General features: G+C 44.5%; 1 protein-coding gene across 1 annotated transcript; it reads left to right on the top strand.

Moving 5' to 3' along the window:
- Positions 1 to 8,075: 8,075 nt before the first annotated feature.
- LOC120032132 (protein kinase C theta type-like) lies at positions 8,076 to 21,287 on the top strand. Its single transcript, XM_038978086.1, has 16 exons — positions 8,076 to 8,381; positions 10,379 to 10,578; positions 10,868 to 10,928; positions 11,729 to 11,912; positions 14,034 to 14,065; positions 14,182 to 14,267; positions 15,260 to 15,389; positions 15,813 to 15,922; positions 16,118 to 16,250; positions 16,366 to 16,529; positions 18,963 to 19,136; positions 19,221 to 19,312; positions 19,521 to 19,722; positions 19,976 to 20,164; positions 20,528 to 20,656; positions 20,793 to 21,287. The coding sequence occupies exons 1-16, from the start codon at positions 8,264 to 8,266 to the stop codon at positions 20,949 to 20,951; spliced, it is 2,163 nt and encodes a 720-aa protein (XP_038834014.1). The 5' UTR covers positions 8,076 to 8,263; the 3' UTR covers positions 20,952 to 21,287.
- Positions 21,288 to 23,218: the final 1,931 nt, after the last annotated feature.

The raw sequence follows: 23,218 nt of genomic DNA on the forward strand, positions 1-23,218 counted from the left end.
CCTCTCTCCTCTTTCTTTCTTTCTTTCTCTCTCTCTCTCTCTCTCTCTCTCTCTCTCTCTCTCTCTCTCTCTCTCTCTCTCTCTCTCTCTCTCTCTCTCTCTCTCTCTCTCTCTGTCCTCCACCATCTTCCCATCTTTACTCTCCTCATGTCGATAATATAGCTTTATCGTACATCATCTCTTTGGCCATTCGTTCACATACTCAGAGAGATTTGCACAGATGAAAGAGTTGCCCCATTATAGGTTCATGTTAATAAGTGCAGTTTGGTGTGAGGCTTTGGTTGAGAGATTCTGAAGATACCATTTATTCATTCATGGAAATTCAATGTATCATTAAACAGGAAAAGGATTGAGGAGTTTTATGCTATCTTGTCAACTAAATCCATATGTAACGTAACTCTGGCTGCTTAATTTAGCTGGAAACTAAGACGTTGATGGTGTAGGGGTTTAACACACCTGGGTCACTAGCAAACAGGATTCCTGGCAATGCAAAATAGATTCCCCCAGATATAGGCTACTGCAGAAGAGCAGAGAAAGACAGAGAGAGGTGGGGGGGACAGATGGGGGGGAGACAGATAAAAACTTAAAACATGCTTTCCTCTTTCAGTGGAACAGAATCTACTGAATCTCTTGGATTTTATTAGATTAATTTAATAATGAATCGATTTTTTTTCCCAAGAGGTTACATCATAGTAAATAAAAAAGAAAAGAGAAATTAAAAATAAATGATGACGTTGTAAAATGGCATAGGTCTACACTCTTAGAAAAAGAGGCTCCAAAAGGGTTATTCGGCAGTCCCCTAGGAAAACTATTTTTGGTTCCAGGTAGAACCCTTTTTGGTTCTCGGTAGAACCATTTTGCATTCCATGTAGAACTATCTGTAGAAAGGGTTGTACAAGAAACCCGAAAGGGTTCTACCTGGAACCCAAAAATAGTTATTCAAATAGTTTTATGTTCTAGATACAGTAGCACCTTTTTTTCTAAGAGTGTACTGTTAATATCACGTCTAACAGTAAGGGGCATTGACTACCAGTGTAGAGCAGAATTATTATTTTTTCTCCAAAGAATCTATCTTGTTTACCACAGAAAAATGGAACGAGAGAGAGAAATTTCCCATAGAGTACGTCATAGGAAATTAAAATGAAAAGGGATATGACATTGTGAAGAGTTTTCATAACAATAGCATGACTAACGAACAACAGAAGAAATGAATATGAAACTGCCCGCGCAGTACTGTGTTTAAGCATGGCACTGGCTGTAGTAGGGGAATTACAGCCCAGCCTGGCTATCTCTCCTATCTCCGGACTCAGAGACTGACTGGGCTGAACACGTAGGCTGGAGATAGTGGGTGAGGGTGCGTCTGGAGAGAGTGGAGAGAGTGGGTGCGCATTAGACCCACATTGCACAAGCGCTGGGATTCCAGACTAACAGGCACCTACTGGGTGGAAGACAACTAACAGTCATTTGTACCAGTGATAGAATAGCCTTCTTTCAAGTGTTTTTGTAAAGTAAAAGACAACATTGAAATATATCTAAAACCTCATATTTACACCCCCCCATAACTCCCACTCCACACCCACATGGCTAAGTATCTGCATCCAGATATTAGGCATTGTGGATAACGTGTTGTGCTTTCGCCAGACACACCATTTACTCCATAGTCAAGTATCGCCATCTAGTGGATGCAGCTGACATGCTCGATATGAGTAGAATTAACACAATTGCAGCTGGGATGGGAATTTGAGCAGCTCAACAGCTGCGGGACAGCTGGATCATCGTCCATCTTCCAATGACCCTTTACTGCTGACCCTTTTCTGGCGTGATAGCCTACCCCTGGTTTTCGGGAATGTTACTATCCAATTATAAACTGATCAACGGGGTATAGTTTCTACAAACACTGGTAGTAAATAGGACGAGCCAGAGTTGGGAGCGTTCAAAATCTGAAAAGACTCAGACTATTTGGGATATTCAACCATAGATAGCTGTCAGAGAAGCTCATAGATCACTGCACCTGTACATAGCCCACCTGTAATTAGCCCATCCAACTACCTCATCCCCATACTGTTATCTATTTTATTTATTTTGTTCCTTTGCACCCCAGTATCTCTACTTGTACATTCATCTTCTGCACATCTATCACTCCAGTGTTTAATTGCTATATTGTAATTATTTCGCCACTATGGCCTATTTATTGCCTTACCTCCGTTATCCTACCTCATTTGCACACACTGTATATATACTTTTTCTATTGTGTTATTGACTGTACACTTGTTTATTCCATGTGTAACTCTGTGTTGTTGTTTGTGTCACACTGCTTTGCTTTATCTTGGCCAGGTCGCAGTTGTAAATGAGAACTTGTTCTCAACTAGCCTACCTGGTTAAATAAAGGTGAAATATATATTTAAAAAATAAATGCATTGCAGAGATACATTCCAGCCTACCTGTGCTTTGCACACCAGTAATACCACTTCACTCCACAGGAGGGCAGCATTGAATCCTTCATTAATTGATCCGATTTATAGTAAAGGGGCGTTACCTTGATGTCTGCGGTGGTGCTGCTGGTGCTAAAATAGAAGTGCACTTATTCTGTTAGGTTATCATTTGTGCCTCCGCAAGGCCACTTCGACACAGTTATTACAAAACTCTGAAGCAGCAAGATGGACATTAGCTTTAAATGAACCGCAACACCAAAGAAGTTGTGTTTTGGAGTTTGTAGTTTGACCTTTAAAGGTAGGCATGCATTTATTCCGTTATGCCTATTCATAATTTGCATATTGACACATTTCCAGTCTGTAATAGAAGAACATTGTATATTTATTTAGATTTATTTGGGTATTTTGATCATTCCACTAGTCTGAAATATAGGCTACTGCATAAATGAAAAGACCATTTCAAGTTCAAATCCTGATTGGCATGCAGTTATAACCTTCCCACCCATGCACCAACTTGTCAGAGATACAATTTTTTATTTTGAAAATACACCAAAGACTTCAAAAGGAGGTAGGCCAACGGTAGAGAACGATGAATGAAATATGAAGGACATGCTGCAACGTAGCCTAATATGCATACGTGTGGAGTAGAATTAGTTAAGATTAGTAGCCTACCATGAACACTTATTTGCTGACATCATTGTCGTGTTTCATGTATTCTGTGCTGCAAGACTTACCGTGTTTCTAAATGTCAGCCAGTAATGAGTTAAGTAGTTGTACTTATGGACAAAGCTCTAGTTGTTTTTACTTGTACCCCATTGATGTGATCACTCAATGTTATTATGATGCACACCTCAAGGGTTGACGCTACACTCTTAGAAAAAAGGGTTCCAAAAGGTTATTTGGCCGTCCCCATTGCAAAACCTTTTTTGGTTCCAGTTAGAACTATTTTGGTTCCAGGTAGAACTCTTTTTCGGGTCCATGTAGAACCCTCTCTGTAAAGGGTTCTACATGAAACTCAAAAGGGATCTATCTGGAACTAAAAAGGGTTCTTCAAATGCTTTTCCTATGGGGACAGCCGCAGAACCCTTTTAGGTTCTAGATAGCACCTTGTTTTAATTCCTTTCAAAGGGATTTTGTGGAAACAGAGGCAAATCACTTTACTCTTATTTTCCCCTTTGGTCTCATAACACTCTACCCACCAGCCACTAGTTAAGTGCCTTGTCGAACCGTCACATGTTCGAGGACCTCTACAGATGTCACACACATGAGTACTTGTCAATTACAACAAAGGGAAGTTCTTCAAAGACTACACACACACACACACACACACACACAAACACACACACACACACGCACATGCACACGCACACACACACACACACTCCTCTCTGATGGTGTAGTCTACAGAAGAAGGTTTGATGGGAGGCTCTTTGACCCTCATGAAAGGTCCACTAAAGGTCAAACTGAGGAAAAAGTTGTTCATATGGCGATGGTCATTGTGTTTGATCTCCAGTGTGTGTGTGTGTGTGTGTGTGTGTGTGTGTGTGTGTGTGTGTGTGTGTGTGTGTGTGTGTGTGTGTGTGTGTGTGTGTTTGAAGTGGGGACGTCAGGATGAAAGAGATCGCTAGCCTTTCATGAGGGTTTGTGGGGAGACATGCATACACACACTACAGTAAGTTGAGTAGTTGAGGGAAACAGTATTGAAAGAGTTCATCTTGGGTCAAACGTCTATGACCCTTAAGGTGTCCACAGAGCATCATAACCAACACATAACTATACAGGACATGAAGTGATTGTGTTTATAACAGAAATACTGGGGTTGCTAATCTGATGTAAGAACCTCTGGGTGTAACAAGGACCATTGTTGTTGTTCCAGCATAAATACATGGGAATTAGGGCCACTTATAACACAGTAGAGAGAGAGAGAGAGAGGGAGAGATTATTTTGGAACTTGTGAGTGTAACATTTACTGTTCACTTTTTATTGTTTATTTCACTTTTTTTTATCCATTTCAGTTGCTTTGGCAATGTAAACATATGTTTCCGATGCCAATAAAGACCCTTGAATTGAATTGCGAGAGAGAGAGAGAGAGAGAGAGAAAGAGAGAGAGAGAGAATGAGAGGGGCTCTGTTCACATACACAAACAAACCCCACAGAGCCCCAGGACAGCAACACAATTAGACCCAAACAAATCATGATAAAACAAAAAGATAATTAGTTGACACATTGGAAAGAATTAACAAAAAAACAGAGCAAACTAGAATGCTATTTGGCCCTAAACAGAGAGTACACAGTGGCAGAATACCTGACCACTGTGACTGACCCAAACTTAAGGAAAGCTTTGACTATGTACAGACTCAGTGAGCATAACCTTGCTATTGAGAAAGGCCGCCGTAGGCAGACATGGCTCTCAACAGAAGACAGGCTATGTGCACACTCCCCATAAAATGAGGTGGAAACTGAGCTGCGCTTCCTAACCTCCTGCCAAATGTATGACCATATTAGAGACACATATTTCCCTCAGATTACACAGATCCACAAAAAATTTGAAAACAACCCCCATTTTGATAAACTCCCATATCTACTGGGTGAAATACCACAGTGTGCCTCACAGCAGCAAGATGTGTGACCTGTTGCCACAAGAAAAGGGCAACCAGTGAAGAACGAACACCATTTTAAATACAACCCATATTTATGTTGATTGATTTTCCCTTTTGTACTTTAACCATTTGCACATTGTTACAACACTGTATATATACATAATATGACATTTGTAATGTCTTTATTCTTTTTAAACTTCTGTGATTGTAATGTTTACTGTTCATTTTTATTGTTTATTTCACTTTTGTATATTATCTACTTCACTTGCTTTGGCAATGTTAACATATGTTTCCCATGCAATAAAGCCCCTTGAATTTAATTTAATTTAATTGAGAGAGAGAGAGAGAGAGAGAGAGAGAGAGAGAGCGACAGAGAGAGAGACAGAGTGGGAGAGAGAGAGACCCACATGTGTAATTTCACAGAACCAAGCTCAGAGACAGGAAGTGTGGCTAACGAGTTAGATTACAGGAAGTCCCATCATGTTAACAAGAGCTTTATGTAACATGCAGAGAGGTGGTGGGTGCTAAAGAGAGCTGCAAGGAGCTTGGTGCTGCAGAAGTACATTTTGGGAGGTTTGGATATGTGTGTGTGTGTCAATGTGTTATGAATTTTATGAATAATGACTAAATGATGTATACATTTAACATAGAACTATAACTAACAGAATTCTACCCTGTCTCTGTATAATGATAAATAATGTTTGTCCATAAGAAAGAGGGACTGTTAGCAGGCAAGGAACTGTGGCAGACAACTTGTGACCACTGTGAAACTGATAACAGAGAAGGAAGTCTCCCCACCCAGGGAGGGGAGAAACCTTGGGCTTGTAGTAGATTGTATAACAGGTGGCAGGCAATGTATGAGTAGGAGAAGACTTGTGAACTATATTGTCATTGTCTGAGAGGAGGAGGGACATTTATGACGAAATGAGAGGTAACCAATGTACAGGAAATTATAAGCAGAGCTCTCGTAAATAAACATTCTGACTACTGGCTGTTTCATTTCAACAAGAACCTTACAAAATCTTTATTTATTTTAAATTGAATTTTACCCCCTTTTTATGGTATCCAATTGTTAGTCGTTACTATCTCGTCTCATCGCTACAACTCCCGTACGGGCTCGGGAGAGACAAAGGTCGAAAGCCATGCGTCCTCCGAAACACAACCCAACCAAGCTGCACTGCTTCTTAACACAGCCGCACCAATGTGTCGGAGGAAACACTGTGCACCTGGCGACCTGGTTAGCGTGCACTGCACCCGTCCCACCACAGGAGTTGTTAGTGCGCAATGAGACAACCCAGACGACGCTGGGCCAATTGTGCATCACCCCACGGACCTCCCGGTTGTGGCCAGCTGCGACAGAGCCTGGGCGTGAACCCAGAGTGTCTGGTGGCACAGGTGGTGCCCTAGACCACTGCGCCACCCGGGAGGCCCACCTTACAAATTCTTGGTAACAGACCGAGTAGTTTAATTGAAGTTCAGTTTATGAACATTGAGAACAAAATTCTCTTAACACAATGCTTGTTAATTATAGAGACTGAGCACTTTATATTGTTGTATGCTATTATAGAATAGTTCCCGAGAACAGAAGAGGTTTGTATCTATCCTGTAGCACAACTGAACTTTGTGTGTATATCAATAGTTGAGTTTTTGCTTATGTACAGTAGCATATGGGGATGTGTGGCACTTACTCCTCAGCCGGAAGTGTCGCCACTTGCGCCGACTGGTTAGTCAGGAGGGCAGTCACGTGTGCTAGCAAGGCAGAGGTCCTAGGTTCGAGACTCGGTGTGAGACGAATCAGGAGGAAGCAGGCAGCGTGACGTCCGTTACATTTAGTTGTTGCTCTGTTGGTCCTTCTGCACAAATCACACCTGTCAACAGAAGTAATGGTGACATCACACACAGCATTTGGCAGTGTGTGTGTGTGTGTGTGTGTGTGCACGCGTGCGTGGGTATGGGGGGTTTACGGGAGGTATGTTTGTGGGTGACCCAGGCCCGGGTTGGGCTGAAACTGCTGGAAGTTCTTCCCTGCGTATTCCCGATCAGAGTTTAGCATTACACATCTATTAATAGGGCCTTCCCAGTCTCCTCTCTGACACTGAGGCTGACACACAGCTCTCTGACAACCTGGCCTCAAATATCACTCTGACGCTCAGTCTCTTTCTCCTCCATCAGCACTGCCACCTAGCTAACCACAGACAGCTCACTGGTGTTGGGAGCACCGCAGCTTAGAGCTAGCTGGTAGCACCTGAGTTGTGCAGTGACTGATACTCAGGGATTATACTGGACTCCAAGGTGCCTGGGGAAATAGGCTAGCTGAGGTTTACTAGCCCCTGGAGGTATGAGCTGTTTTGGATACCCAGAGAGTGCTGGTTTGTTCGGTCTTTAGTGCTAAATATATGGTGTTTTGCTTTAGGTACTAAGAGGGCTGATTAGTTTGTTTGTAATGTAAACAAGGGGTACTGGTTTGTATTTGTTTGGTGTACTATGTACTGGTCTGGTGGAATTTATTCTAGAGAATTGGTAACTAATGCTGACTTGTGACTTGTCTCTCATCCTCTCTCTGTCTCTCTCTCTTTCTCTCTCTCCCTCTCTCTCTCTTCATCTCTCTCCCTCTCTCTCTCACTCTCTCTCTCCCCCATTTCTGTCTCTCTCTCTCTCTCTCCTGCGCTCTCTCTCTCTCTCTTTCTCTCTCGCGCTCTCTCCCTTTCTCTCTCTTGCTCTCTCCCTCTCCCTTTCTCTCTCCCCCCCCCCCCCCCTCTCTCTCTCCCTCTCCCTTTCTCTCTCTTCCTTTCTCTCCCTCTCCCTCTCTCTCTCTCTCTCTCTCTCTCCCTCTCTCTTCCTTTCTCAGGGTGACGGACAGCTCTTATCAGTACCAGAGGAGCGAGGCGTCAAGGGCGGAACTGTCACTGCGAGCCAAAGAGCCCTCCTCTCCTCTCTCTCCCTCTCTCTTTCTCCCTCCCACCCTCGCCAACCCATCTCTCATCTGGAGGAAAAGGCCAGTCAGCGCGTGGGGCCTGTGCCAGAGAGGGGGGTAACATCCACACAGACTACTCTCCTCAAAACAACACTAACACTATCTGCGAAGAGAAGGACTAACTGAAACACAACTCTCCACTGTGAGGATCACCGTTTCCGTGGCGAGGGAGGTTCTCTGAAGGTTTTTTGGAGGTTGTGTGACCATTGAGTTGAGGTTTTTGTCTGGAGGTCAGTGAGTGAGTGGTACCTGCAGCCATGTCTCCGTTCCTGCGTATCGGCTTCTCCAGCTTCGAGATGGACCCAGGTCTGGCCTACCATGAAGAGGTGATCAACCCGTACTGTGCTGTCTACATGAAGGAGGCTATAGACACAGGTCAGTTGGAGCGTGTGTGTGTCTGTCTCCGAGAGATGTGATGGGGAAACATGGGAACCTCTATCATTTTCTGTAGGACTGTTGTCTCGCATGGGCTGCAAGTGAGGGAAGAAGTTGTGCCCAGTGAGTATGTCCCTGTTTACTTCATCTACAGTGTCTATGCATTAAAGAGGGCAGCTATATTTATAGACAGACATTTAATAGAACAGACCTTTCTTCTCCAGGGGTTCCATTAGTGTAAATGGGCTTATGATTCATGTCAGTATTACCTCTAAATACTTCAGAGTGCTAATGGACAGTTCTGTTTCCTTGCTGACTATATTTAACCGTTGGTAAAGATGACAGTTACAGGGCTAAAAACAGAGAGAGACGTGGGGAGGAAAGAGGAATCTACGTTGTTTTCTCCCATTTCTTTCTCACTTCAACCACAGAGCTGTTCTGGTAGCTGGACAGAGATAGAGTGGTAGAGAAACGCTGTGTGTGTGTGTGTGTGTGTGTGTGTGTGTGTGTGTGTGTGTGTGTGTGTGTGTGTGTGTGTGTGTGTGTGTGTGTGTGTGTGTGTGTGTGTGTGTGTGTGTGTGTGTGTGCGGGATGTGCGGGATGTGCGTGGGTGTCTTAGCTCACAGGAAGACCTGTGTTATTCAGTTTCATTTTAGGTCAGTTTGTACTGCTTTTGGTCAGTTTGTACTGCAGTTTGTACTGCTTTTTGGTCAGTTTATACTGCAGTTTATACTGCTTTTTGGTCAGTTTGTACTGCAGTTTGTACTGCTTTTGGTCAGTTTGTACTGCAGTTTGTACTGCTTTTGGTCAGTTTGTACTGCAGTTTGTACTGCTTTTTGGTCAGTTTATACTGCAGTTTATACTGCTTTTTGGTCAGTTTGTACTGCAGTTTGTACTGCTTTTGGTCAGTTTGTACTGCAGTTTGTACTGCTTTTGGTCAGTTTGTACTGCAGTTTGTACTGCTTTTGGTCAGTTTGTACTGCAGTTTGTACTGCTTTTTGGTCAGTTTATACTGCAGTTTGTACTGCTTTTTGGTCAGTTTGTACTGCAGTTTGTACAGCTTTTTGCAATGACATCAAAAGGCCCAGATGATAGTAAATAGCAGTACAGTATGAGGTTAGGCACCAATATTCCACTGTTAGTGTAGCCTACAAGCAGCTGCAAACTGATTGCATTCAGTTGTGCCAATAGAGCGCTTGGAAATTGAATGGAACACCTTACTGAGGAGGAGTGTTTCGGGTCTGGAGTCAGAGTAGTTTAAGGGAGTCCTTACTACCGAGCTGTGACTGGCTCAGACTCGTTTCTTAACTCCACTGTGGCTGAAGCACCTAACAGAAAAATGAAAGCAACACCTCAGTCAAATGTCACTTAACCACTACAGAGAGAAAAACAAAGGAACTGATCGTGACTTGGGCTGACAAAAGCCCACTCAGAGCTGTGTGGGACTTCTAAAGCAAAACGTATCGCCCTCTCATGCCAAAGGCGGGTTGGAAACATGATGAAAAATATGAGACAGTCTGTCTGGGGAGAATAGGACAGTTTTTCCCTGTCAGAGGGAAATTATTTTCAGTATAGACAACAGCTGGTAGCCTTGTCTCTGTCCAGAGCAGACAGTCTATGGACCACTGATAAAGATATACGGATCATTCTATGGCAGGAACTTGTCAAATGGCGGAAGGGAAATACTGTGAAGTGGAAGTTATGCTGTAGGTATACATCACAGGAGGCTGCTGAGGGGAGGACGGATCATAATAATGTCCGGAACGGAGCAAATGGAATGACATCAAACACCTGGAAACCAGCCGTTACCACCAGCCTGTCCTCCCAAATGAAGATTCCACCAACCTCCTGTGGTAGAGACAGACCACTCTTTGCTCCTGGTCAGGTCACATGTCAGGAAGAATGTAGGACCAGTGACAGATGGACTAATGTTAAGATTCTTGACTGTTTCTACCTGTCTTTCTCCCCCCTTTACACACACACCCTTACCCCTCCAGAGAAGGGCCAGGTGTACAAGCAGAAGAAGCCCACCATGTACCCCCCCTGGAGCAGCACGTTTGACGCCCATGTCCACCGGGGCCGTGTCATGCATGTGGTGGTGAAGGACAAAACCGCTGAGCTAAAGTCTGAAGCCGTGGTGCAGCTGGACACCCTGGCCTCACGCTGCAAAAAGGAGAACGGCAAGCTGGAGATCTGGGTAAGACAACAGGGAGGGGGGAGGGGGAGGAAAGCAGGGAGAGGGAAGAAAGGGAGGGAGGGGTTCCACTGGCTTAGGGTTGGAGCGAGGGGAATGTGTCGTGTCCACATAATTTGATATGGGGATATATCTGTCTCATTCTCTCTCTCTCTCTCTCTCTCTCTCTCTCTCTCTCTCTCTCTCTCTCTCTCTCTCTCGCTCTGTCTCTCTATCTCTGTCTCTATCTCTCTCTCTATCTCTGTCTCTATCTCTCTCTATCTCTATCGCTCTCTCTCTCTCTCTGTCTCAGGTGGAGCTGAAGCCTCAGGGTCGTCTACTCATGGAGGCCAGATACTACTTGGAGAAGAGTGGTGAGAGTTCAGAATCATTGTGGACTTCGTAAGGTCTGTGTATGTCTGTTCCTGTGTGGTTATAATCATTCCAAAAGCCCATCTATTCCCAATAGTTTCTGTCAGTGCCCTCTCTTGTTGGGGTCTTATTAACACACTCTGAAGGGTTATAAAGTCATATTGTAACAGGCGTGAGGAAACCTCTCATATGTCTATCTATATATAAAGTCTCACCACTACTCATAATCAGCACTCACAACAGGTGGTCCAATGATTGTCCAGTACTAATCATCTGATCATTTAGCCATTCAATTACATTACTCACAAATAGAAAGATATTCACCTTTACCCTTTCTCTCTTTCTGTCTCTATCTCTCTGTCGTTGCAAATACACACACACACACACACACACACACACACACACACACACACACACACACACACACACACACACACACACACACACACACACACACACACACACACACACACACACACACACACACACACACACACACATTTGACAGACTGTCGTTGATCATGGAGGGCGTGTTAAATTTGCAGCTGTCAGTGTCTAGTGAATACATGCTTGTGGGGCTGTAGGACAGGAAGTCAGCCAAAGGCCTTCTTCCTCTCTCCCAAACACACACACACAGTCACTCACTTGCATGCACACAGACTGGCAGAAGGACATTCCTATCATGCGTTTATGGAGGAGCAAATATGACTAGCATGTCTCTCTCTTTCTCTTCCTCTGTCTTTTAACTGTGACAAGACTATGCAGTGTACATAACTTTCATGTGTCTGCGCCTGTTTCCCAGAAGCCGCAGGTTCAGGTGAGGGAGATGGATTTGGAGAGAGAGACAGGGATCCGGGAGTCTTTGCCCTCCACGCACGACGCGGAGCCATCAAACAGGCCAAGATCCACGAGGTCAAATGTCATGAGTTCAGCGCCACTTTCTTCCCCCAGCCCACCTTCTGCTCCGTCTGTAAAGAGTTTGTCTGGTACGTCCACTGAGCCAAAACACTATACACTGACTATACCAAACATTAGGAACACCTTCCTAATATTGAGTTGCCCTCAGAACAGCCTCAGTTTTGTCCGGGCATGGACTCTACAAGGTGTTTAAAGTGTTCCACAAGGATACTGGCCCATGTTAACGCCAATGCTTCCCACAGTTGTGTCAAGTTGACTGGATGTCCTTTGGGTGGTGGACCATTCTTGATACACACGGGAAACTGTTGAGCGTGAAAAACCCAGCAGCGTCGCAGTTCTTGACACAAACCGGTGTGCCTGGCACCTACTACCACACCCCATTTTTGTCTTGCCCATTCACCCTCTGAATAAACAAAACCTGTCTCAATTGTCTCAAGGCTTAAAAGTGCTTCTTTAGCCTGTCTCCTCCCCTTCATCTAGGCAGATTTAACAGTTGACATCAATAAGGGATCTTAGCGTTCACCTGGATTCATCTGGTCAGTCTATACACTAGATGACCAAAAGCTGCTCGTCGAACATCTCATTCCAAAACCATGGGCATTAATATGGATTTGGTCCCCCCTTTGATGCTATAACAGCCTCCCATCTTCTGCGAAGGCTTTCCACTAGATGTTGGAACATTTCTGCAGGGACTTGCTTCCATTCAGCCACAAGAGCATTAGTGAGGTCGGACACTGATGTTGGGCGATTAGGCCTGGCTCGCGGTCGCCGTTCGAATTCATCCCAAAGGTGTTCGATGGGGTTGAGATCAGGGCTCTGTGTAGGCCAGTCAAGTTCTTCCACACCGATCTCGACAAACCATTTCTGTATGGACCTCGCTTTGTGCACGGGGCATTGTCATGCTAAAACAGGAAAGGGCCTTCCCCAAACTGTTACCACAACGTTGGAAGCACAGAATCATCTAGAATGTAATTGTCTTCTGTAGTGTTAAGATTTCCCTTCACTGGAACTAAGGGGCCTAGCACGAACCATGAAAAACAGCTCCCGACCATTATTCCTCCTCCACCAAACTTTACAGTTGCCACTATGCAGTGGGGCAGGTATCGTTCTGGCATCCGTCTAACCCAGATTTGTCTGTCGGACTGCCAGATGGTGAAGCGTGATTCAGCATTCCAGAGAACGCGTTTCCACTGCTCCAGAGTTCAATGGCGACGAGCTTTACACCACTCCAACCAACACTTGGCATTGCACATGGTGATCTTAAGCTTGTGTTAGGCTGCTCGGCCATGGAAACCCATTTCATGAAGCTCCCGACAAACAGTTTGACGCCCATGTCCACCGGGGCCGTGTCATGCACGTGGTGGTGAAGGATAAAACCGCTGAGCTAAAGTCTAAGGCCGTGGTGCAGCTGGACACCCTGGCCTCACGCTGCAAAAAGGAGAACGGCAAACTGGAGATCTGGGAAAGCTGGAGATCCGGGTTTCCATGTGCTGACGTTGCTTCCAGAGGCAGTTTGGAACTCGGTAGTCAGTGTTGCAACCCAAGGACAGACAATTTGTATATGCTACGCGCTTCTGCACTCGGCGGTCCCGTTCTGTGAGCTTGTGTGGCATACCACTTCGCGGCTGAGCCATTGTTGCTTCTAGACGTTTCCACTTCACAATAACAGCACTTACAGTTGACCGGGGCAGCTCTAGCAGGGCAGACATTGGACGAACTGACTTGTTGGAAAGGTGGCATCCTATGACGGTGCCAAATTGAAAGTCACTGAGCTCTTCAGTAAGGCCATTCTACTGCCAATGTTTGTCTATAGAGATTGCATGGCTGTGTGCTCGATTTTATACACCGGTCAGCAAAGGGTGTGGCTGAAATTGGCGAATCCACTCATTTGAAGGGGTGTCCACATACTTTTGTATATATAGTGTATCATGGAAAGAGCAGGTGTTCTTAATATTTTGTATGCTCAGTGTACGTGCTCTATAAGTGCCCCTTCTTTCTGTACAGTATGTATATCACAACCTAACTTTATTTAAAACCTAGTCAATTGGAGTGCAAATACTGTATGACATCGTTCACATAGATTTTTTTCATGGTCCCTCTGAAACAAACACTACAGTATTTCTATTTAAACATCATCCACATCATCCAGTGTTTGGTTCCTGTTCATGTTGTGTTTCTTTTCCCCACAGGGGTCTGAATAAGCAGGGTTATCAGTGTCGACGTGAGTATCTCTGCTCTCTCTTTCCCCTCATCTTCTACCTATTCCATATTCTATCCCTACACTCCTCCGTCCTCTCTCCTGTCTACACACTCATCCCCTCATCCTTGGTCTTTCAGAGTGCAACGCAGCCATCCACAAGAAATGCATTGACAAAATCATCGCCAAGTGCACTGGGTCGGCCATCAACAGCAAAGAGACCATGGTAGGCCTGTACATTGTAGTCCATTTCTATACAACGATGACATTAAGTGATTTTGAGCATTTTAGAGCATCTTGGATTTGTCATTATATTTAGTTGCGTGGTTTCCAATAATAGTGGCAGTAAACGGTGTCCACTTTGTCTTGGTGTTTGTGACATGAGGAACCTCAATTAAGACAACTGGAGGTCCCCTTAGATTGCATGCAGACAGACTGACATACAGTGTATCTGGGTTTTGGTGACTGTGGTTTAGCTCAGAGGTAACACACTTGTTAATTGTCGGTTAAAGTCAACCACATACACACTGACTGTAACTTATTCTCTCTCACAGTACACACTGACTGTAACTTATTCTCTCTCACAGTACACACTGACTGTAACTTATTCTCTCTCACAGTACACACTGACTGTAACTCATTCTCTCTCACAGTACACACTGACTAACTCACTCTCTCTCACAGTACACACTGACTAACTCACTCTCTCTCACAGTACACACTGACTAACTCACTCTCTCTCACAGTACACACTGACTAACTCACTCTCTCTCACAGTACACACTGACTAACTCATTCTCTCTCACAGTACACACTGACTAACTCACTCTCTCTCACAGTACACACTGACTAACTCACTCTCTCTCACAGTACACACTGACTAACTCACTCTCTCTCACAGTACACACTGACTAACTCACTCTCTCTCACAGTACACACTGACTAACTCACTCTCTCTCACAGTACACACTGACTAACTCACTCTCTCTCACAGTACACACTGAGACAGTGGGTTGGTTCTTCGAAGCAGACAGCTCTGTGGTTACCAGTACTCACCGATCCTAGACAGAGAAAAAATTACAGTTTTATCCCAGGGATTTTACTTCCCTAAAACGTCCAAAGCAGTTGTTGCCTACTTCCTGTGTCATATTTCCATGGCAACAAAGGGTTGTAGTGCGGCGTGTTCAGGTGACAGAGTGTGTTTGCTGTGTGTTGCAGATCCACAAGGAGCGCTTTAAGATCGACATGCCCCACAGGTTTAAGGTGTACAACTACAAGAGCCCCACGTTCTGTGAACACTGTGGCACGCTGCTGTGGGGGCTGGCCAAGCAGGGACTCAAGTGTGAGGGTGAGAGGACAGTCCACAGGAGGCTGCTGAGGGGAGGATGGCTCATAATAATGGCTGGAGCGGAGCAAATTGAATGGCATCAACCACATGGAATCTATGTGTTTGATGTATTTGATACCATTCCACCTATTCCTCTCCAGCCATTACCACGAGCCCGTCCTCCCCAATTAAGGTGCCACCAACCTCCTGTGTAAGAGACCCTGATCACATCATAACATCACATCACTGTCATTTCATAATCACATCATACCATTACCATCTCAAATCATAACAGTACCCTATCAAACCATTATGTTGTACCATACCTTTTCACATGATTCCCTATTTACCGTTACAGGATCCCAAATATCCAAATGTATTGATTTCCTCGTCCCATTCCATCTGTGTCTGTATACTGTGTAACCATGTGTGTTGTCCATGCAGAGTGTGGTATGAACGTTCATCACAAGTGCCAGAAAAAGGTGGCCAACCTGTGTGGAGTCAACCAGAAACTGATGGCTGAAGCCCTGGCCACGATCGAGACTAAACAGCAGGTCAGAGTTCAGGGGTCGAGGGGTTAGGAAGTCAATGCTGTCTGACAGATCCACAAAAGCTCCAAAGTGCTTTTCATTCAAAAAATATTACAAAAATGTATGTTGATTGTAAGGAATCTATCCCTGCCCGTTATACAGATACTGTAGCATTGTGTTATGTTATTAAATGTTATGTGTCTATGCATTTTCCTATAGGCCAGGGGCTCCAGAGAGAGTGAGATCTATAGTCGAGGCGGGCCGGTGGGTGTGGGCCAGGCAGGGGTGGTGCGGGAACCTTCAGGTTTAGTGGCAGGTCTCCCCCCGACAGCAGCCACCGCTGGGCGAAAAGGTAAGGAGACCACACATGGTCAACCTGGTCATTCATGCAACTGTGAGGTCTTTGTAGTCAACTTGAGACTTAATAGGACTAAATTACTATCTCCCCTTCTCCACCCCCTCTCCAGAGCAGCAGGGTATATCGTGGGACACCCCAGCGGAGGGGGACATGCCTGCCCCTGTGATGGAGGAGCCTGAGACGCTGTATGCCGTCCCCAGAAAAGAACACCACAAGTTCACCCTCGACAACTTCATCCTGCATAAGATGCTTGGCAAAGGCAGCTTCGGCAAGGTACCAGAGAGAGAGAGAAACCACTGCACCTAGTGAGCCCCTAGATTCACTAGGGATATGCGTTTTCTATCTGGGCTTAAGACATTTCACCATAAACTGGGTCTAGTGCTTCTATAACATACAGGGAGTTTACATTGACATTTAGATTTTAGTCATTTAGCAGATGCTCTTATCCAGAGCGAGTGCATACATTTTCATACTTTTTTTACATACTGGTCCCTCGTGGGAATTGAACTCACAACCAGTTTCTCAGTCCATTGATAACTAGAACATTTATCAAGCCCAAGCCTTGTCTCAGTTTATGGTGACATTGTCATGGCCGTTGAAAAAAGAGGACCAAGGTGCAGCGTGGTCAGCGTACATGTTCCTTTATTAAACAAGACGCCGAACAAAACAATAAACACGACAAATAAACCGTGAAGCTCAAAGGCTATGTGCCCTAAACAAAGTCAACTTCCCACAAACACAGGTGGAAAAAAGAGCTGCCTAAGTATGGTTCCCAATCAGAGACAACGATAGACAGCTGTCCCTGATTGAGAACCATACCCGGCCAAAACATAGAAATAGAAAATCATAGAAACACAAAACATAGAATGCCCACCCCAACTCACACCCGGACCAAACCAAAATAGAGACATAAAAAGGATCTCTAAGGTCAAGGCGTGACAGATATGTCTTGCTCTAGCTGATGGAAACCGTGCAGATGAAAGTGTACTTCGTTATTTATAGAGATTGCATTGTTAACAAACATATACTGAGTGTACAAAACATTAGGAGCAGACAGGTTCAATCAGGATTTTTAAGCCTTGATACAATTGAGACATAGATTGTGTCTGTGTGCCATTCAGAGGGTGAATGGGCAAGAAAAACGATTGAAGTGCCTTTGAACGGGGTATGGTAGTAGGTGCCATGCGCACTGATTTGAGTGTGTCAAGAACTGCAATGCTGCTGGGTTTTTCACTCTCAACATTTTCCTATGTGTATCAAGAATGGTCCACCACCCAAAGGACATCCAGTCAACTTGACACAACTGTGGAAAGCATTGGAGTCAACACTCACCAGCATCCCTGTGGAACGCTTTCGACACGTTCTAGAGTTCAGGCCCTGACGAATTGTGGCTGTTCTTAGGGCAAAAAGTGGTGCAACTCAATATTAGGAAGGTGTTCTTAATGTTTGTTATACTCAGTGTATATTCTGTTATTATACTCAAGCCTGTGAGCCTGTGTCAGCATGACCTAAGCAGAAGTTTCTAGCAGGGGGAGAGGGCATGCTTGCCATCTGTGTATTGTAATATAAGGAAGAGAGCCTACCCATGAGGAGTAAGATAATCTTAATTGAAATATAATGTTGGTGATGTGATGATTATGTTTGGACCTGTAAACATGTTGGTCAGAATGTTCCAGAACCAGAATGTACTAGAACTTCGCTAGAATGGACGTCAATGGGGGAGTGTCTCGGACACTGATTGGCCTCTACCTGAGTGTTACCAATAACGTTACCGGTAGCTTTCTAAGTTTACCAGTAAACTACCAGAATTTTGGAAACTTTCAGGATTTTATGAAATGTTCATAACATGTAAAGTGTATCAAATAATATATTAAGATGATTTGAATTAACAAACTTGAATGACAAAGCTTTAAAACGTTATCCTAAATATAACCCATCAAGTTAGTGAATACCATTGGTGTTGAATATCAAATCAAATCAAATGTATTTATAAAGCCCTTCTTACATCAGCTGATATCTCAAAGTGCTGTACAGAAACCCAGGCTAAAACCCCAAACAGCAAGCAATGCAGGTGTAGAAGCATAATATATCCTTTACATTTTTACACACTTTTATTTATTTTACTCTGTCAATATGTTTTTATTGCAAATGTTTTTATTACACCAAACTGGTGGCAGTTGAGAAAAAAGTCAATAGTTGGAAGAGTTACAGATTTAATTGGAAATTATGTCATTGTTGATTAGATGCTTTTTTTCATGAATCAGGCTGTTTTCTCATGAATCATACTGTCTATCCACTAGAAACTCACGGATAATATGGACACAGATATAAAGATAAAGAAAAAATAAATATTGTGAGTGAAAACATTTAATAAAAATTATTCTGGTATAAATTATTGAAGTTACCATAGATTGCCATAGATTACCTGTTAATTACCAGGAAATGTACTTCGATAAATTACCGGTCGTTTTTCAACGCTAGTAATAATGATGTTATGAAACCAAAAAATATCAAAGTGTGACTTGTGTTGCCTAGTCTTTGAACATGTTCTAGCCATGCTCTATGTTCCTGGATCCAGTGTACTAAAGAGAGTTCTTGACTGTACTTAGACGTTGCCTGACTGATCCTTCACCTCCATTTCACAAGCCCTGAATAGCTGAACGCAGTGATTTCCTACATGTACGTATCATCTGTGTGTGTTGCTAGGTGTTTTTGGCCGAGCTGAAGAGCAGTAGAGAGTTCTTTGCGGTGAAGGCTCTGAAGAAGGACGTGGTTCTGATGGATGACGATGTGGAGTGTACCATGGTGGAGAGGAGAGTACTCTCCCTGGCCTGGGAACATCCCTTCCTCACACACCTCCACTGCACCTTCCAGACCACGGTAACACACACACATGCACTCAACACACACACACACACTCAAACCACAGGTTTTGTTGATATGACTGTGTTGTGTGTGTGACAGGAGAACCTGTTCTTTGTAATGGAGTATCTGAACGGAGGTGACCTCATGTTCCACATCCAGAACTGTCACAAGTTTGACGTGCAGAGATCGACGTAAGTTAAACCACACACACACACACACACACACACACACACACACACACACACACACACACACACACACACACACACACACACACACACACACACACACACACACACACACACACACACACACACACACACACACACACAAACATCCTGCATTCTCTCCAACCATCCCTCTCTCCTCACATCCCCTCTCTCCTCCCTCTGGCTGTAGGTTCTATGCTGCTGAGATTATCTGTGGGCTCCAGTTCCTCCACTCCAAAGGTATTGTCTATAGGGATCTGAAGCTGGACAACGTGTTGTTAGACTCAGAAGGCCATATAAAGATAGCAGACTTTGGGATGTGTAAGGAGAACATGGAGGGAGAAACGCGGACCTGCACCTTCTGTGGAACACCTGATTACATCGCCCCAGAGGTGACTGCATGTTCACCATCACTATATGAATCTACACTCTTACTATCAGCATTGCAACCCTTAAAAGATGTACAACCAATGGAAACGTTCCCTTAGGGAACTAATGTTTCTCACACTCAATTCTGATCTCATTGATTTGTATCATTAATCAATTACATACCATCTCCGTCTAATGTACTGGTTTTAGATAAACATCATGAAGTGATGATGATGAAGAGATGTCATGTTGAACTGAACGGTCATGGTTTTATAGATTCTGCTGGGGCAGAAGTACGGCAGCTCAGTGGACTGGTGGTCGTTCGGGGTCTTGCTGTACGAGATGCTGATTGGCCAGTCTCCATTCCATGGTCGCGATGAGGAGGAACTGTTCCAGTCCATCAGGACAGATGACCCCTGTTACCCCCGCTGGCTGACCAAGGACGCACGAGACATCCTCATCAAGGTCTCACTCAATGCAACAACTTGGTCCACTCACTGCAATGCCACTACGAATGAACTACGGCAACATTGTCCTCTATGCACCAGATTACATACATCAACATGAATGATTGACGGTTGGGATGGATGTGACCTGTACTGTGTGTGTCTGCGTATGATTGGTTACCTTTCATGAGGGTGTTCTTGTGTCTTTTTCCCATTGGAGTGGAGGTTATGAACTTGGTGTCCTCTGTCCTGATGTGTGTGTGTGTGTGTGTGTGTGTGTGTGTGTGTGTGTGTGTGTGTGTGTGTGTGTGTGTGTGTGTGTGTGTGTGTGTGTGTGTGTGTGTGTGTGTGTGTGTGTGTGTGTGGTATGTTTGTTTTACAGCTGTTTGTGAGGGAGCCGGAGAGGAGGCTGGGTGTGAAGGGGAACATCCGTCAACACTCCTTCTTCAAAGACACAGACTGGAACGCTCTGGAGAAACGAGAGGTGGCGCCGCCCTTCAGGCCAACTGTGGTACGTACATCCTCAGGCTGCAAGTCTGTGTGTTTGTTTACGTCTGCATTTCTATGCATGTGTGTGTGTGCTCGCTGCGTGTGTGTGTGTGTGTGTGTGTGTGTTGTAACCTCTCCCCTCTCTCCTGTCCATGCAGAAATCCCCCAGTGACGTCAGTAACTTTGACAAGGAGTTTATCAATGAGAAACCCAGGTTGTCGTGTGCAGATCGTACCCTCATGAACAGTGTGGACCAAACCATGTTTAACAACTTCTCCTTCGTCAACCCAGCTATGGGCCACATCAAAGGCCCCTGACCTGCGATAACCTTACAACAACCTACCAGCAACATATTCACAATCCATCAACAACCCACTGTACCAGCAACATATTCACAACCTATCTGTAACCTTCGGACAACCTATTCGCAACGCATCAATTACTCATTACGACAACACATCACAGACAGGAGTCAAGGACACTTACCTAACAGATCAATAACGTATCCACAACCAGTCAATAACATCTCACCTCAGCTCTTTTATACAGCCAAGGTGTACAGCAGTGGAGGCTGCTGAGGGGAGGACGGCTCATAATAATGGCCGGAACGTAGAAAATGGAATGGCATCAAACATGTCATGTGTTTGATGTGTTTGATGTATATGATACCATTCCACTGATTCCGCTCCAGTCATTACCACGAGCCAGTCCTCCCCAATTAAGGTGCCACCAACCACCTGTGGTGTACAGACTACTGTAGGAGTCACTACCTGATTGCCCAGATTGTGTGGAATACTGAGAATGTTGTATTGTACTCATAACCTGTTATTCAATAGTGTCTGTTCAATCAACTTTAACCATTTCCTGGGACATTTTATATTTAATTCTGAAATTGTATCAGTAGTTTTATTAAATAGAGCCACGGTTATGCAGTTAGTATATTAAAATGTGTTGTTTTGCCAATGTTATTGCTCAGATCCAGGTAGATTGTCACACTATCGGACAGTGGAGTGGTTGGTTTCAATGTACATGGATAAATGAATGGTTTATGTTTACATGATACTGTGTTTTATAATGGCCCTTCAGAGGCTTGTGATCGCTGTGATTAAGTTATTATAGAATCTAATGACATAGATGATGCCTAGATTCAGCAGTAATTGTTTGTTTTTATTCTGTACATTAAAATAAGATTTTTGTAAATACATGTCCCATTACATATTTGCATTCAAGTATGAGTTTGTGTCACAGAGTGCGAGAATGAGAATTTAGTTGAAATACTAAAACCGCTATCTTCCTGCCTCTCTCTATCTACCACTCTTTCCTTCCTGTGCCTCGCCCTCTCAGAGACTAGACTGACAAACTGGTCAAAGTTACCATTGCTCTTTCTGTCTGCAGTTGGGACCCTGGTGTTACGTTGTGATATAATGTACTATCATCTCACCAGCTATAAAGGTCATTTATGATTAATCTGTGATTAGATACTGTACTTCCTTGATAGATACAACAGTTCTGTGCATTCACAGGGCAGATCAATAGCAGTGCCTTTTCTCTCCAGTGGGGGGCAGCATGGGGGTAGACTGACTCATTCACTCACCCACCTGTAGCCTACTGTCTATGCATCTATGGCTCTATCCTCCCTCCCTAATGTTTGTTCCTTTTCCCGACAAATCTCTCTCTGCCTCACCCTGCCGCCCCACCCTCCCTCTCCTCCTAGCGCTGTGGTACCCTGGGACAGACAGACTAATCTGAGAGCGAGCGATCCGTCACTGACCCATAATCCACTTATACACAGCAGCAAACTACTTCCTGCCACTGGCCCAGGTACAGTCGCCACTTGACAACCATGTCACACCAACAAGGGTAGAGATGGGGATGGCAAGCGTTTTAATGTAGAACTCCAAGGTACTATCACCTTTCAGGTAAGACCCAAATGCAGACTGTGTTGAAGTACTAAGTTTATTACAGCAACAGGGGCAGGCAAACGACAGGTCAAGGCAGGCTGGGGTCGATAATCCAGAGTAGTGGTGCAATGGAACAGAATGTCAGCAGGCTCAGGGTCAGGTCAGGCAGAGGTCAGTAATCCAGAGTAGTGGTGCAATGGTACAGGACGTCAGCAGGCTCAGGGTCAGGTCAGGCAGAGGTCAGTAATCCAGAGTAGTGGTGCAATGGTACAGGACGTCAGCAGGCTCAGGGTCAGGTCAGGCAGAGGTCAGTAATCCAGAGTAGTGGTGCAATGGTACAGGACGTCAGCAGGCTCAGGCAAAAAAGGTCAAAACTGGGGAAAAACAGGAAGAATCGATAGACAGGAACAGAGGGGAAACCGCTGGTAGGCTTGACGAAACAAAACAAAATGGCAACAGACAAACAGAGAACACAGGTATACGTACCCAGGGGATAATGGGGAAAATGGGTGACACCTGGAGGGGGGTGGAGACAAGCACAAGGACAGGTGAAACAGATCAGGGCGTGACAGGTACAGAGTGGTGAACAGAAGCTGGACTATACATTTAGATTAGAAATGTTTAGAAAGGTCTGCACTTTGAAATAGTTTGATAAGATATTGTTTGTATAAGGTGATCAAACT

The sequence above is a fragment of the Salvelinus namaycush genome, chromosome 38 (genome assembly GCF_016432855.1).
Source record: "Salvelinus namaycush isolate Seneca chromosome 38, SaNama_1.0, whole genome shotgun sequence".
Taxonomy (NCBI): Eukaryota; Metazoa; Chordata; class Actinopteri; order Salmoniformes; family Salmonidae; genus Salvelinus; species Salvelinus namaycush.